At 41.4% G+C, this 15,583-nt stretch overlaps 1 protein-coding gene across 1 annotated transcript in view; it reads left to right on the forward strand.

The window, feature by feature from the left end:
- Positions 1-3,323: 3,323 nt before the first annotated feature.
- The window catches only part of LOC104628432 (arylsulfatase D-like), a 13,968-nt gene continuing 1,708 nt past the window's right edge, over positions 3,324-15,583 (forward strand). Inside the window, exons 1-8 of the mRNA XM_010297041.1 lie at positions 3,324-3,370; positions 6,166-6,315; positions 7,586-7,707; positions 8,670-8,792; positions 10,306-10,729; positions 11,645-11,781; positions 11,981-12,115; positions 15,398-15,560. Of these exons, the coding sequence (XP_010295343.1) occupies positions 3,324-3,370; positions 6,166-6,315; positions 7,586-7,707; positions 8,670-8,792; positions 10,306-10,729; positions 11,645-11,781; positions 11,981-12,115; positions 15,398-15,560 (1,301 nt within the window). The remainder of the gene's footprint in view (positions 3,371-6,165; positions 6,316-7,585; positions 7,708-8,669; positions 8,793-10,305; positions 10,730-11,644; positions 11,782-11,980; positions 12,116-15,397; positions 15,561-15,583) is intronic.

The following is a 15,583-nucleotide window of genomic DNA, read 5'->3' on the forward strand; positions in this document are numbered from 1 at the left end:
CGAATAACCACCTCTGTTTTCCTCCCCTCTTTAGTGCTTCAAACCATAGTCCAGTTTTTGGAGGCTTAGCTGGCGAATGGAAGGCATTTTGCTTTTTTTTAATTATTTTTTAATTTTTTTTAATTTATTGTTTAATTATTGTCATTATTGTTATTATTACTAGAGTTACCGCGGGTTTACAATGGTGTCTAGAAAGCATAATTTCTCTCCGGACGGCTTTCCTGTTCCCTTCACGGTTTCCCTAGCAGCCGTGCTCCTACCTACCGCTCGTTCTGTCTCCTTTGCCTGCCCCGTTTCTGTCTCCCGTTTTCGGGCGCCGCTCCCGTGCCGGCCGTACGGAGAGCTGCCCCTTCCCAGCTGAGTGGTTTGCAGCCAGAGGGCACGGTGAGGTGATGAGACCAGGGAGTGCTAACCGTGATGTGACAACGCGTGAGCTAATTTAAAGCCTAGGGCCAGACCACCCCTTTCCGCTCTGAAGGCAGGGTGCTGCTGCGCAGCAGGAAGGCCAGAACAGGGTAGCCATAAGAAACTAAAAAATTTGGATTGCTTGCCTCGAGAGTTCTGGTTACTGACCATGCACAACACTAAGTGGTCGTATAATGCTATAATCGTGGTAACAGATAACAATTATTGGTATTATCTGCGCTGTTGCAGTTGATTCTCTGAGAGTGCAGAATAGACAGGAAAAAAGACCGCTGAGCATCTCCTGATTTTTGGCTTCTACCTTTCTTGCAAGGACATCCCTTGTGTTATGGTTGATGAACAGCACCTGTTCCTGTCTCACCAGCTGCAAGCACTGAGCAAGTGACTAATTCACACCGGCTGGGAGCTTTTTCTTCCTTGTTTCACTCATTCCCCAGTTGTTGCCTTTCCTCTCTCTGAGCATCTGGATGCCTAGAAGCTATGGGAGAGAGGGAGGAAAGGGACAACAAGGTGGAACAGCATGTTGCATATGGTGTGTTGTATGTTTTTCTTCCAGAGCTGTAATGAAAGCTGAAGTTAGCATTTTTAACTACGTCTTAGTATACTGATGAATGTGATTAACCTGTTGTGTAGTATATTTTTATAGAAGGTAGAAAGCAAGTGTTTATTTTTGGCTAACAGCTGAGCAGCAACACACCTCCACGTGTTACTTGAAAGTGATTGTCCTAGTAATTATAATTCACTTTTGTTATATTTAAGTAAGTGGTAAAGGGCTTGGGATTTGGTTTTGGTTTTGCATCAGCATGCAAATAACTTCTTTCAGTATCTGAGGTTAGACAAAGTAAACAAGAAAGCAAATTCTTTTGCTGTGTCCAATTATTGACTTTTAGCTTAACTGACGAGAGCTTATTCCAAATTTTTCTCCTGGAGCTGTACCTCTCAACTTTTTTAAGAATAAAGTCCTTTTGATTCTGGTGGATTCCCGGAGCAAGTGGTCGTGTTGCCAGTCTTCTGGGGGTGAGGATGAAACATAAAATATGCCTGGCTTCAATAAATATTTTGGCCATGGGCAGATATTTTTGAAGCAAGGTTTGTCTTTTTTCTTCTCTGTAAGATTTCAGGAAGGATAGTCTCTAATCGGGGAATATATTCAATAAGTGAAATATTCAGAGGATGGAGGAACTGCCTGGAGCCAAGCTGTAGTAGGGGAAGAAAGGGCTAATTTTCTAGCAGCTTCGGGCTTGCAGTTTGCTTTCTGTAAAGCAGAGCTGAAAATAAATGGGGTCTGCACAAGGCAGCTGTCTAGAAAAAGCTATATAATGTTACTTGGAGTTGTTACAAGCCCATTTGAGTTAGGTCCACCTAATTCAGCCACTTAACCAAGCACAAGCTTCTTTTGCTAAATCTCTTCAAGTGACTGTTGAGGCAGCTGCAGGCTTTGTGGCCTTCCTGGCAGGCTGCATGAATTGTCTTGTAAGTCGATTAAGCTTTCATTAATGGCTGACAAATTTGGAGAAATAAGCGGTAGGGCAGTCATTTGTAGTATCAGCTGCAGAAAACAATAAGTTTTGGATAAGGTTTAGAGGCAATTAAAATATTTTAACTAAGGGGAATATGTCCACAGAAAGTTGTGCTGGCTGGTTCCTGCTGTTCATGGCTCTGCAGGATTTGGCCTCATTTTGCAGAAATGTTTAGACTGAACTATTATAGAATCCTGTGACTTTTTATGTGGAGGTACTAGGCTGAATAACTGATGCGGTGTACTTCTGGTTGCAAATGAAATAATAATATTTTTAGTTGATAATGACATTTGAAAACTCTTCAGTTGAAATTAAGTAGTAACAGCAGTGATCAATTGCAGGACTGTACTTGCTGTCAGCTTGAAAATAACCATCTCTGACAGACTTTGGGAAATCCACAGTTGCGTCCACTGATTCTGTGGGGAGTTATCTGTTGAGAAACACTTAGTATCATCAGAGATATTCAGAGTCCCCTTTGTCTGTGCAAAGACTAATCAATCTATAGAATTAGTATTTTAAGATTACTTTGGGATTATACGTACCAGAATTTATGTAGTGGGGAGGCTTATTAGTGTGAGAACTAAAAGCAATCTTGAAATAAAAAAGGGATGGTTTGATGAGAAGCAGCTTCTTCAAGTCGAGGGCCGTTTTCTGCAGGTTATTTTAACTCTTTAGGTAAGAGTCTTAAAATTAGTTTTGATTGAGCTCCTTTAGGTAGCTTAGAAAAAGAGATCTCATGAGGCAGCTGCTGGGAAAAATACTGTGGAGTTTATATCAGATTGTTGCGCTCATGTTTACTGTGAACTGTTAAATTTCAGCTGACTGCCTGCTATGGGGAATCCCATAACTTATGTTTCTTTACGATACTTTTCTTTCTTCCACTTAAGGTACACAATCATGATCATACGGCATTCTACTTGGAAACACGATTGAATAATAAGCCGCCTTACTTGCAGAAAATGCATGCTCTACTTGTCTGACTTTGCCTTCCAAATACTGGCTCTGTCTCAGCAAAGTTGATGAGCTTTCTAAGACCCATGTTTTCTCCCTGTGAATTTATGCACTAATTAACCTTTTACTGCCCTCTTTGTTGAGCTCTTGTTCTCTTTCCCCACTCTTGAATTGTTTACATGTGGTCTTCTGCCCCCTCTCCAATTCTCAAACTTCACTTTGAAAATAGTCTGGTTTCGGTCAGTACACAGTTTGATCCCATCAATAGTTTTGTCTTTGAGGTAAAATAATCTCACTAGTCCCTCTTTTATACAGAGATAGAAGGATTGATTGAGCTCTCTTTATCCTCCAACATCACACTCGTTATTGTGCTCAATTTGTTGCTTACTATAAACTGAACTTATTTTCAGGATCGCTGCCTACCAGGACATGATTGCACCACTACCTTCCACAGCCATTGTTGCCATTCTAATCAGGTGAACAGATTTCTGGCTCTTCCCTACATGTATTTGTTTCTACTTCGCAGAATTAAAATTGCATTGTTTGAACTGAACGGCTTTTTTTCCCCTCAAGAAACGCTGGCCTCAAATGAGTAATTTTTCCTGATGCTTTGCTTGCTTTAAATCTTTGTTGTTCCCTTCCTCACTCCCATGTAAGAAATTCAACTCTCTTAAAAATTGTCATCATTGTTCTCTCCTCCCCTCTCCCCCCCTTTTTTAATTCCTCCCTGACTGTCACCCCACACTGTTCTAAGGTTGTCTCTCCCTTTGTACAAGCCCTTAGAGAAGTAGTCTACGGTGCCAGGGTCCTACACAGATATAACTTCCCTGTGAAATCTTGTAGGAGAACTAGGTTTCTTGAGCATGCTATAATCTTGTAATGCTGTAATTCTCTGGGTATGCACTAAGCACAGCAGTATCACCTTAGAAAATAATTCTAAGGCAAGTACAGGCACCAAATATAAACAAATATAGTTTAGTTGTTTTTTTCCAACACCTGATTTACCTGTGCCAATGGTTTCTAACCTGTCCTCAGAAGATCACTGTCAATGGGAGCACGACTATGGTGTAAACCCATATTAAGTCTTGTAAACAAAAGTTATGTAAATAGTGGCCTGTATTTTCCTAATGCTTTGAACTTACCTGATTCATTAAGCAGATGTTGGAAAACCCCTTAGTAATACTGGCTGCCAAATGATTTTTAGGACCATCTTAACTATGTACTTATTTAATGACTTCATGATTTTTAAACAATGAGATCTGTCTCCTAAATGGAATTCTCTGGCTATGCCTCTAACATTATCATTTCCATAAACAGCTTTCTAGGTAAGTCTGAAAATGTTTATATATAGAGAGAGAAAAATATGTATCTATATGTATATTTTATGTTCTACTTCCTTTCAGCTCTGTTGCTTTCGAGATTTATCAGTGTTTAGTGACTAAACATTCTGGAACTCTTCCTCCATGTCTTGCTGAAAGATGATCACTTTGGGCTCTAAGCATGGTTACTTTAGTATAATGTAATGCTACATAACAACTTAGGATACAGACTTGGAACTATAAGCAGTAGGTTACCTGAGATGGAATTTGTCCTTGACCCCATCTTAATCCGCAAGCAGGATTACCACAGGGATCAGCAAATATCCAGTACTTAACACCATGAGAAAACAAAAAGTGCTTGGATGAGGCTGCAGACATCAGTAAAAACAGATTTCATCATTTGCTTTTTTTTTCTTTTCCTTTTTTTTTAATGTAAGAAAGAGGTGGGGAGCACTACTCTTGTCCCCAGTTTGGAAAGAAGAATGCCCTGTGATGAAATGGGCTGGTGGGAGCTGCTTATTTCCATCTTTTCCTTTTTTTTCATGTAAGAAAGAGGTGGGGAGCACTACTGTTGTCCCCAGTTTGGAAAGAAGAATGCCCAAGTGACTGAAATGGGCTGGTGGGAGCTGCTTATTTCCAGGGTCTTTTAGAGATCTTCCCCCTGCAGCTCTAACTGAATGTATTAGGGCTCTGAAAGGATTCATTGCACCAGTATAATGCCCTGTAACTCTTAGGAGAGCAACATTAGTAAATAGAAAATACTTCTTAAAATAAGCAAACAAAGTATAGAGATGGAAATTACCCACAGTGCTTCTAAGGCAAAGTTTCACCACAATTCCATAAATCACTGTTGTAACTTACTAGTAGAATGTAAAAAAAAAAAAAAACCAAAAACCAAACCCAACAACCAAAAAAAAAAAAAAAAAACAAACAGCTGGAACTTTGCTCTTGGATGATTCAGTCCTCATAGCCACTGGTTACTTATTTACAAATGGGAGTTCACAGTCATGTTTACAGAAAGTCCTGTGTGGTGTTTGCTTATTAGAGGTGATGATTACTTGTTCATTCAAAAACATGTTTTTGTATACAAGATTTTTCACATCAAAACTACAAATCCTGGAATGATTTGTGGGAGATTTCTCAGTCTGTGCTAGAGAGTTGCTGCTGCCCCATGTCCTGCAAAATTAGTACATATTGCAGTGATAACTGTCCAAGTGAAAAATCAATCCAGGATTAGGTTTTAAGACTATTGATCAGCAATACTTACTTGGAGGAACGCATAGCTTCAAATGTTCTAGGCATATTTATGTAAAAAGCATGGTATGTATATGCAAAAATGTAAATTCTGTTTCCTGCAGATATTAAATATAGTTGACACTGGCATGGGGCCTGGCTGGCATCTTGGAATGGCAGTGGAGGAGATAGCTTCAAGTCCAAGTGCTCTTGAGTTGCAGGGGAGAGTTTGTTTAGGTTTTTCCCACTTCCCTTCCAAATATAATTAAAACTGCTTTGTTCACTGGAGATAACATATTCAAAAAATGCCAGAGTGACTTGGGAACATAACCTGAATTTTCATAGAATCTATGAATATTAGAAGCACAATTTTTTCTCAGCCCTTTGAACTCTTTGATAAATTTTTAAATCTATGCAACTGATTCAAGATGAAAATTCCTGGGCCAAATGAATAAGGTGACAGCCTTCACTTAGGTCCTTGCTCCTTGGGCTGTAGAAAGGCTACTGCAGCCTGTCTGGCCAGAGTGATCTAGCTAGTAGAGATGGAAGAAATAGAACCAGTAAAACTCTGTCCTCCTCCTTCCCACTGAAATTGGGGCTGGGAAATGAAGTTTCTCACTATTTTGTGTTTCATGCTTCAGACCTGCTGCCAGAGGGCTCCCACCACTCTCCAACCCTTACACGTCACATATGTAAAAAGTTGTTTTGTTGCGTTTCAGGAGGTGCATCCTAATGGCACTAACTTCATGTTTATTCTGGAACACATTTGGCTCAAGTGCAGCTATGGACTCTAAACCGAATATACTTCTGTTTCTGGCCGATGATCTTGGCATTGGAGATATAGGTTGTTATGGGAACAACACCATAAGGTAAAAGGTCTCTCAGTACAATATATCTAACACTATAGAAACACCTATCCTGGGCAATTAAACCTAATTAAGAAATTAAGAACATTCCTTATTTTATAATACAAAGCTCTAGTAATTGTGTATTTAAGTATTTGTATATATGCACATAGGATTGGGGCCTGTGTGCAGTGAAACAAAAAAAAATGCCATAGCTTCACTTTTTCTTCTAAGTTCTTTCTGTGAATTTCTCTCACCCCCTCCTCTGTGTTAACTCTCCAGCCACTTTGTTTGCTATTATAGTTACTGTTTTCTTTCCTTCTTATGCATGAATTTCTTCGTTCCTTTTCATGTATAGTTAAACCTTTCTCTATCTACCCAGCTTTTTTTCCAAAATCCCTCATCCACTTGCTTGCCATCTCCTCCAAAACCATCTCCTCCAAAACACTCCAATCCAGACTCATGTGGACCGACCCACATAAGTTATTACATGATTATGTGCCTTCAAAACTAGTCATTACATCCCTTTAAAATTAAAAAGGTGAAGCAGAATGGAATGGGCATTGGGACCATGTGCTACAAGCCTCAACTCATGTCTTCCGTGTGGAACACAGACATTTTGTAGGCATGTTCTGAGTGCATCTTCCTTGCATGTTGTTGGTGGGGTTGTGCAGAGAAATGGGAATGTGCTTGTGGAACTCCACTGTTCTCCTCTGCTGGTGGTGAAGATGTGGGGAGGCCTCTTTCACTCTTTGTGGTGGTGTAGTCTGTTCTTCTGGGAGAGCTTAGGCTCCCATACAAATGTAACAATGTAAAGATATCGCCATATTATGAAATAAATAGCATGTGTTAAAAATGTGGAACAGAAAGTTTTGGTTCCAAGAGCTCCAGACACCCTGGAAGATTCTCTGGCTCAATGAACTCTGAAATTTAGAGTCCAAATGTGCTGGCAAAAATGAGCTGTTGGAAGAATTGAAATAGAAAAATGTCAGCCTTTCTTAGATAGGTCTTTCCATTTGAGTTTTATTTTCAAACTAAACAGTACCAACAATGCCTAGGTTTCTTTTCAGTGTTGCCAAATGCACTCTATGACTGTGTCCTGAGAATGGATTCTCCAGTGGCTACAACCCACTTCACCTGCTGTATCAAGCTTGTTACACTACTGTTCCTCGAGTATGTAAAGAAGAGCTTTGATGGTTTTTTAAGGAACTGATCAAAAGCTCTAGCTCTTGGCAATTTATTAAAATAAGTTTCAGAACACTTTGCTTTTATTAAATTTGAAACTGTTTTTTAGGACCCCGAACATTGACCGCCTGGCAAGAGGAGGAGTGAAACTTACTCAGCACATTGCTGCAGCTCCACTTTGCACTCCAAGCAGAGCAGCTTTTCTCACTGGCAGATACCCCATTAGATCAGGTTGGGCCCATTTTTAATTACAAATTTCTGTGTGTGGTTCTGAGGTGCCACAATAGCTGGTAAGTATTGGAACGGGAGATTTCTGCCATTTCCTCAACCTGAGAGAGAAGATGCACTGCTAGAGGCTCAGACTTTCTATAAGTAACTTCTGAATGGGAGCCACTGCCTCACCAGCTGACGGGTCTTTAGCCTGACTTTATAAGATGTGGGAGCTGTATAAGGTGAAAATAGATAGGTATGGAGAGATGCCAACATCAGTAATATCTGTCATTCCCTTACTGCAGCACAGTCTAGGGCAAACTGATGGAATTCCTCTTGATGGTGATGGTTAGAGGTAAGGGCTTTGAAATGGGGTTCCCAAGACAAATAGGTGAGTTCACTGCTGACACGGTGCAGAAAGTCACAAAACTCCAGTGAAAAATTGAGTGTTGCATCCATTCCCCACCTACCCAAGGTGCATTGTGGAGGACTTCATAGATATCCAACTCTCACTATGTGCTTTATAGGAAAATTAGATGCCTACTTCAAGAGTGAAGTGCACTTTTGCAAATCAGTGTGTGTTGGGTGAGCTGTATCTTACCTAACATGAAGCAACATCCCTCCGAATAGGGAAATGCAACTGTTATCTCTCATTTTAGGTGAAGAGCAGAGAGACTAAATTATCACAGTTACTCAGAAAGGCAGAAAATAAAACCTACTATATACTGTCACCAGTGATTTATTTCAGTTTGGTGGTAAAACTGGTGCTAAGCAGTACTTGTTTTGAAATATAACTTCTTGACTGCCTGAAGTAGTTGGGCACACTGATGTGACAGCCTACAAGACATGCTCAGTCTTAGGTCTTGCGAGGAACTCTGCTGGCTTCAGGTTGAGCTCCTGGCATGGAGGGTGGCAGGAGCAGCCCAGCCTCCACCAGCAGAGAGTGGGAGGCCCACAGGAATGACCGGAGCTGTTTCTGTCAGGGATGGCGTCCAGCAACAGGTACCGGGCGCTGCAGTGGAACGCCGGCTCGGGAGGGCTCCCTGCTAATGAAACTACTTTTGCCAGGCTGCTACAGCAACAAGGCTATACCACTGGACTGATAGGTAAGGGGAAATGTTTCTGTGTGACCCTGAAGAATGAATTAGTTATATGAAGGGAATTTAGAGATTGTATTTGCCCAAAATGATCAGTTAGTCACAGATACAAATCCTCTCCGAAATTTTGAGGGGGAAAAACCCTCTTATTTGCAAGAAGACTAAAAATACTGTAAAGAATTTTAAGACAATGCTAATGCCTGTACGGGGCACCTGAAATGGGAAGAAATTCAAACTGTCCCATGATTATAATGGGTGAGCATTAGTTTTACGTGGCCTAAGATTTTTCAAAGGTTGGCTCACTGTGAGATTTCTGTTCATGTAGAGATTTTTCCAAACAAAACAATGTCTCTAAGTATTTCGCCTGCCTTTAGGAGGCAAGAGGCAGAGAAACAAAAGAGGATAGGGAAAGAAAGGAACAAAGTTTGTACTCACAAAGGAGAAGATGAAACACAAGTGTCTCTCAGATGAGGTTGTGAGGTCCCAAAGAGGCATGATACAGATGAAGCCAAAAAGCAAAGGTGTCAGGGAAACACTGCCCCAGAGCACTTTCCTGTCTGTGACTTCGGTCAGACCTCAACAGTTTCAAGATTAACGAATCTTGAAATTAATGAATCATTGTTCTTTTGCCAAGTATCTGTAAAATCAACTGGCAAAGTCTCAGTTTTCCCTTTCATTTGCTTTTATTACTGTCAAGTGACAGGCGCTCCTGCAATGGATGCCTTCACATAAATGGGTAGATAGGGTAAGCACTGTGTCCCTTAAAGCTGGGGGGTTTGGGGCCAGCTGTGCCAAATTAATTGTTATCTCTAAGTGCTGGAAATAGATGTGACTGCACTGAATCACAAGCTAATGAACTGTAGTCTTCCTGGCTGTGTCTGTAATTCCTTGGCAATCACATAACCTAGCAAACCTCAGGGTCCTTTGATCCAGCACATTCTTCTGAGCAGACAACAGTGTCTGTCTACTTGCTCTATTTTGGGCAGGGATAGAGTGAAATGTTGGTTTACAGCCTTTTCTCCTTTTCATATGGAGTTGGGACATGCCTGAGGAATCATCTGCCTGGTGATCAAGCTACCTGTTAACATTGGCCAAAGGTTTACCGGATCTTCCAGTAAATTTGTAACATTATGTTGAAATGAAGTTGCAAGTAAACAATTGAAAGTCAGGAAGGGAATGTACTAAAGCAGCCAGCAAGTTAGAGTACCTTAATTCCCTGATCCTCATTGAAAGGTAATGAAATCCCATCTTTATGTGAGCCTTAGCTGAGTAGCTGAGCATCTTACAAATTTCTCTGTTTATCCCATGTCCGTTTGGGGATCACCCATTATGGTCTGACATGCACCTGATCAGGCACTGGTTTCACCCAGCATCCTTGTGCACAAGGAGAATGCGTCGATACTCTGTTGAAAAATTGAATGACTCACCTAATTCCCAAACAGATGCTGATGATTCTACCTTGGGCTTCTTTTGAGGTGTCTACCTCAATGTTCTAATTTATTTCATGCTTTAAAACCTTCAGGAAAGTGGCATCAAGGTGTAAACTGTGAATCCTTCAATGATCATTGTCATCATCCTCTAAATCATGGGTTTGACTACTTTTATGGTATGCCTTTCACACTTCTAAACAACTGTCAAGAAAACAAACCTCCAGAGCTGGATGTAACCCTTCAAGCTAAGCTTTGGCTTTACAGTCAGATAATTACTCTTGCTGTGCTCACTCTCACTGTCGGAAAACTGACTGGTTTGACTTCCATCCACTGGAAGATAATTGCCTGGTTTGCTTTGGCGGGTGGCTTTTTCTTCATTTCTTGGTACTCCAGTTATGGCTTTGTGCAGTATTGGAATTGCATCCTGATGAGGAACCACGATGTCGCTGAGCAGCCAATGAGGTTAGAGAGGACAGCTTTCCTCATGCTGAAGGAGGCAGTGTCATTTATCAAAAGGTAAATTATTGTCTGTAGTTTTCTTTAAAGGGGCCAGGATGTGCTGGGCACTTGGACTAGAATGTTTTTCTTCAGTAACTATAGCTGTATCACAATAACTGCTTTGAAACTCATATCCAAGTTCCCTATTTAGAAACCAAATGCACTTAAATTTTAATTGCAACTGTCTCACATTGGAAGCTACAGTAAATGAGACGGATTTTAACTAAATGATACATGACCATTTTGCTATGCCCTGTAGTCTCTCATTACTATATTTGCTCCAAGATTAACCAGCTAATTTTTACACTTCACTCTACAAGCCTCATTTGCGCTTCTTCCCTACAAAGCACCTAGATAAAATGTGTGAGATGCACAAAAGTATTTCATGTGAAAATATCAAAACATTTTAAGTCTATTTTTCTGGAATGAGAAGGAAGCCAAGATAATTCATTTTCTAGATTCAAGTTCTGCCTGCACAGCCTTCTATAATATTTCGGTGTATCAAGTGTCTTTCTGTAAAACAGGGAAAGTAACTATTCTTTTCTTAAAGTTTGTGAAAACAAATATACTGAAAATTTTAAGTGGCCATCTTAGAAAAGCCATGGGAATATTAAAGTACATATGAGACTGTATCCAGTTGCATTTAATTAAAAAGGCATCAGAGTTAGGCACCTTTCATTTAAGCACTGTCCAAATGCTATGCCTGTTTAAACAGGCATCAAATTATTATTTGAAAATAATCTGGCTGAAAAGGATCTTTCTTGCCCACATTTCATGCAAAAAGAAAACTGCGAACTGTGATCAATGGGGGTATACCAGACGTGGCTATAGTCTAGACCCAATGTGTGTGTCTTTGCATGGATGAATATGAAACTTTTCAAAACAGTCCAAACACACCACAAAAATTATTTTTATTTTTTGTTTGTTTTTAAGAAACAGGCACGGACCGTTCCTCCTCTTTGTTTCCTTCTTACATGTTCACACGCCCCTCTTTACCACAGCAAAATTTCTTGGGAAGAGCCGTCATGGTTTATATGGGGACAATGTGGAAGAAATGGACTGGATGGTGGGTAAGTATTCTTCATGAAGGATTTGTTTCAGACCTGTGTATTGTAAAGCAGGAAAACTAATAAGGCCAAAATACCTACAGAAATCTAAACTATTGAAAACGTTTCATAGGACATTGCAAAAGATTATTATTGAATTATAAATGTGGCTTGATCCTGCTAATTGGTTAATAGGAACTTTGCTGTCTCTCTTAAATTTAAGGCAAAATTCTGGATTTGCTTGACAAAGAAGGTTTGACAAATCATACATTCACATACTTTGCCTCTGATCATGGAGGACACTTGGAGGCTCAGGATGGATCTGCCCAGCTAGGTGGTTGGAATGGTATTTATAAAGGTAGGGAAAAGACTACGACTTTACGTGAACGTTAAAATTGGAAACATAATGAATTTGCTTGGCTGAAGTTATCAAGGCTGCAATGAGGTGTATTTTTTAGCTTGAAATATAGGTGACATACAGAGGTGCTTTAATCTTAAACTCAGCTTTTCTTTCAGTAAAGTGCAAGCATTATTACACATCTCCTTGACAAAAGTATCATCTAGCTTGATACCTATAAGTTATTTAGTGTTCTCAAGTAACAGGTGCTGGAAAAAATGTGATAGTTCCCTATATTGAACTCTTTCTCTTTGGCTCTCTAATGCTCTCTTCCTCCTTCATGCTCTTGCTCATTCTCACTTGATTTCTCTCTTCCCCTCGTGTGATGAGCTGATCTCTCAGATGAAGGACTGGTCATGTCTCAAACATTGTTCTTGAGAGATACGTGACTGCAGAGAGTGCACAGGTGTTGTGAAACCGGTTGTCCAAGCGATGGAGATAGCACAGGTCCTTGTGAGGTGGGTTGGTGTGCTTCTCCGAACCACCTCAAAAGCAACTGGTGCATCAAAAGGCCAATCATCTGTTAACTCCCGGAGCAGATCTCCACCTGCAGCCCAGGGAGGACCCCACACTGGAGCAAGGAGATGCCCAAAGGAGGCTGTGACACCATGGGAAGCCCGTGCTGGAGCAAGCTCCTGGGCAGGACCTGTGGCCCTGTGGAGGGAGGACCCCACGCTGGACGAGGTTTGATGGAAGGATTTGTGACCCCACGGGGGACACATGCCGGAGCAGTCTGTTCCTGAAGGACGGCACCCGGACAGGTTTGATGGAAGGATTTGTGTCCCCTGTGGGGTCACACGCTGGAGCAGTCTGTTCCTGAAGGACGGCACCTGGTAGAAGGAACCCAGGCTGGAGCAGTTCATCAAGAACTGCAGCCAGTGGGAAGAACCCATGTTGCAGAGGTCCATGTAGGACTGTCTCCCATGGGAGGGACCCCATGCTGGAGCAGGGTCAGAGTGTGAGGAGTCTTCCCCAGAGGAGGAAGGATGGGAGGGGCTCAACCACCCGAGACCCTCTCAGCTCCCCCTCCCATTATACAAAGGTTCTAGAAGGTTAGAATGTGCGTGAACTAAGGGGTGTTACTTGATAGAAACAGACTATATAAAGCCACAGGTTTGCCTCTGGCATTAGCATGTATGCGCTCAACCACTCTGACACTAAGACGACTACGACTACGCTGGACCCCGGGGTGGTGATTCCTTTTCTCCCTCCTCTCTCCCTGTTAATAAAATGTAAATAACTACCTCACAGAATCATTAAGGGTGGAAAAGACCTTCAAGACCATCAAGTCCAACCTTCAACCCAACACCACCATGCCCACTAATCAATGTCCCGAAGTGCCACATCCACACGTTTTTTTGAACACTTCCCCCTCCCAGGGCAGCCTGTTCCAATGTTTGACCACTCTCTCCATAGGAAAAACTTCTTTATTACCCAATCTAAACCTCCCCTGGCGCAACTTGAGGCCATTTCTTCTTGTCCTATTGCTGTTTACTTGGGAGAAGAGACCAACACCCTCGTCGCCACAACCCCCTTTCAGGTAGTTGTAGAGAGCGATAAGGTCTCCCCTCAGCCTCCTCATCTCCAGACCAACCAACCCCAATTCCCTCAGCTGCTCCTCATAAGACTTGTGCTCCTGACCCCTCACCGGCTTCGTTGCCCTTCTCTGGACACGCTCCAGCACCTCAGCATCCTTCTTGTAGTGAGGGGCCCAAAACTGAACACAGGATTCAAGGTGCGGCCTCACCAGTGCCGAGTACAGGGGCACGACTTTCTGATACAGGCCAGGACGCTGTTGGCCTTCTTGACCACCTGAGCACACCACTGGCTCATGTTCAGCCGGCTGTCAACCAGCACCCCCAGACCTCAAAAAAGTAGTTGTCACTGCTCTTATTTATCATTCAGAGGATCACTAAAATTACCTACCCTGGGCCCCCCTGAGTGGGATGGGACACCTCGCTCTCTCTCCCTCCTGCTCTATGCTCCTCTCTCTCTCTCTTTTCCTCACTCCACAGCAGGACTGTTTCCTGATTTGCTTGTTTCTTTTTCTCATTACGTTCCAGAAATCATTGCTCCCAGCTGATGTTTTTACTTTCCTAAAACAGGTTTCTTCCATTTCAAAACCTTCTTGAGCTGCTTTACAGGGCACAGCAAAGGTCAAAGACATGGAATTTTGGCTCACATGAGGTAGATATTCTGCTGCTGAGCAGTGGAGATTGCTGGCCCTTAGGGAAGGGCTTTCAGTTAGTCTGTTCATCCTCCATCTCACTCCCTACTTTTACTTGAGAAAGTGCTTCTCTGTGGGTACTAAGACTGATTCATAAGCCTGATGAGATCTAACAAAGATAATGACTTCTCTATGTTGAATCATAGAATCTTTGGGTTGGAAAGTAACTTTTAAGGTCATCTACTCCAACCCCCTTGTAAATATATGAATTAAAACAGGTTTCTGCTTTTGGAGTTAGGTAAATATTGTCTTCATACACCCAGCATCAGGATGCTTTATTAAGTTAGTTTCTGTTAGTAGCAAGTTGATAAAAGATGTTTTCCTGTCATTTGAAGTAAAGCGTATATGGTATAATTTCATAGGTTCAGATTTTTTATTTCTGAGTTAAAAGCTGTTGCATTAAGCTTTGGGAAAGTCAGGTCCAAATCTCCATTTCAAAAAATGAAGAGTTGCATAAAGCATATGGAAATATAAATGTTAAGGACACATATTTTGAAGGGAATCCATGGCTATAAAGAGAAGTGGGGTTTTTTTGGCTGTTTTTTAAAATAAGGTACTAATTAGTAAGTCTTGTGTAGGTTTAAAGAGAATATCAAGTATTTCTTCAGTCTAGTTAGTCCTTCCATTTTCTAGTTTTTCCTCTTTTCTTTTGCTGGGAAGCTCTTCAATAACACAGGTGAATGTAGGCAAACCATGAAATGGAGGATAACAGAAGGTTGAAGCTGTTTTATTGTTGCTGAACATAGGTTTTCAAAGGTAGATTTATTATTCCTACCCTCACCTGTTGTCAAAGTTAAAATACATATTGCCTCTCCCTATCTTTCTAAGTTTGGATGAGTTGTATGTCACATTTTGAGGCGTTCTAAAGTATGTGAAGTCTAATGCAAATGAAGAGTCAAATCTGTTGGATAAGTAGGGTATTACTGCATCTTCTTCTGTACTTTCAAATGCAACAAGCCAATGAAGAGATTTGTGTTTGCCTCTGAACTGTCATATGTTGATTCATTTCACTGTAGGTGGAAAAGGCATGGGAGGCTGGGAAGGAGGGATTCGTGTGCCAGGAGTATTTAGGTGGCCAAAAGTGTTACCTGCAGGCACAGTTATTGACGAACCTACGAGTCTTATGGATATTTATCCTACAGTTGTTCATCTGGCTGGAGGAACATTGCCACAGGACAGGTATGGAGATGCTTTCAGCAGGG

Source organism: Phaethon lepturus, unplaced genomic scaffold (assembly GCF_000687285.1).
Source record: "Phaethon lepturus isolate BGI_N335 unplaced genomic scaffold, ASM68728v1 scaffold2860, whole genome shotgun sequence".
Taxonomy (NCBI): Eukaryota; Metazoa; Chordata; class Aves; order Phaethontiformes; family Phaethontidae; genus Phaethon; species Phaethon lepturus.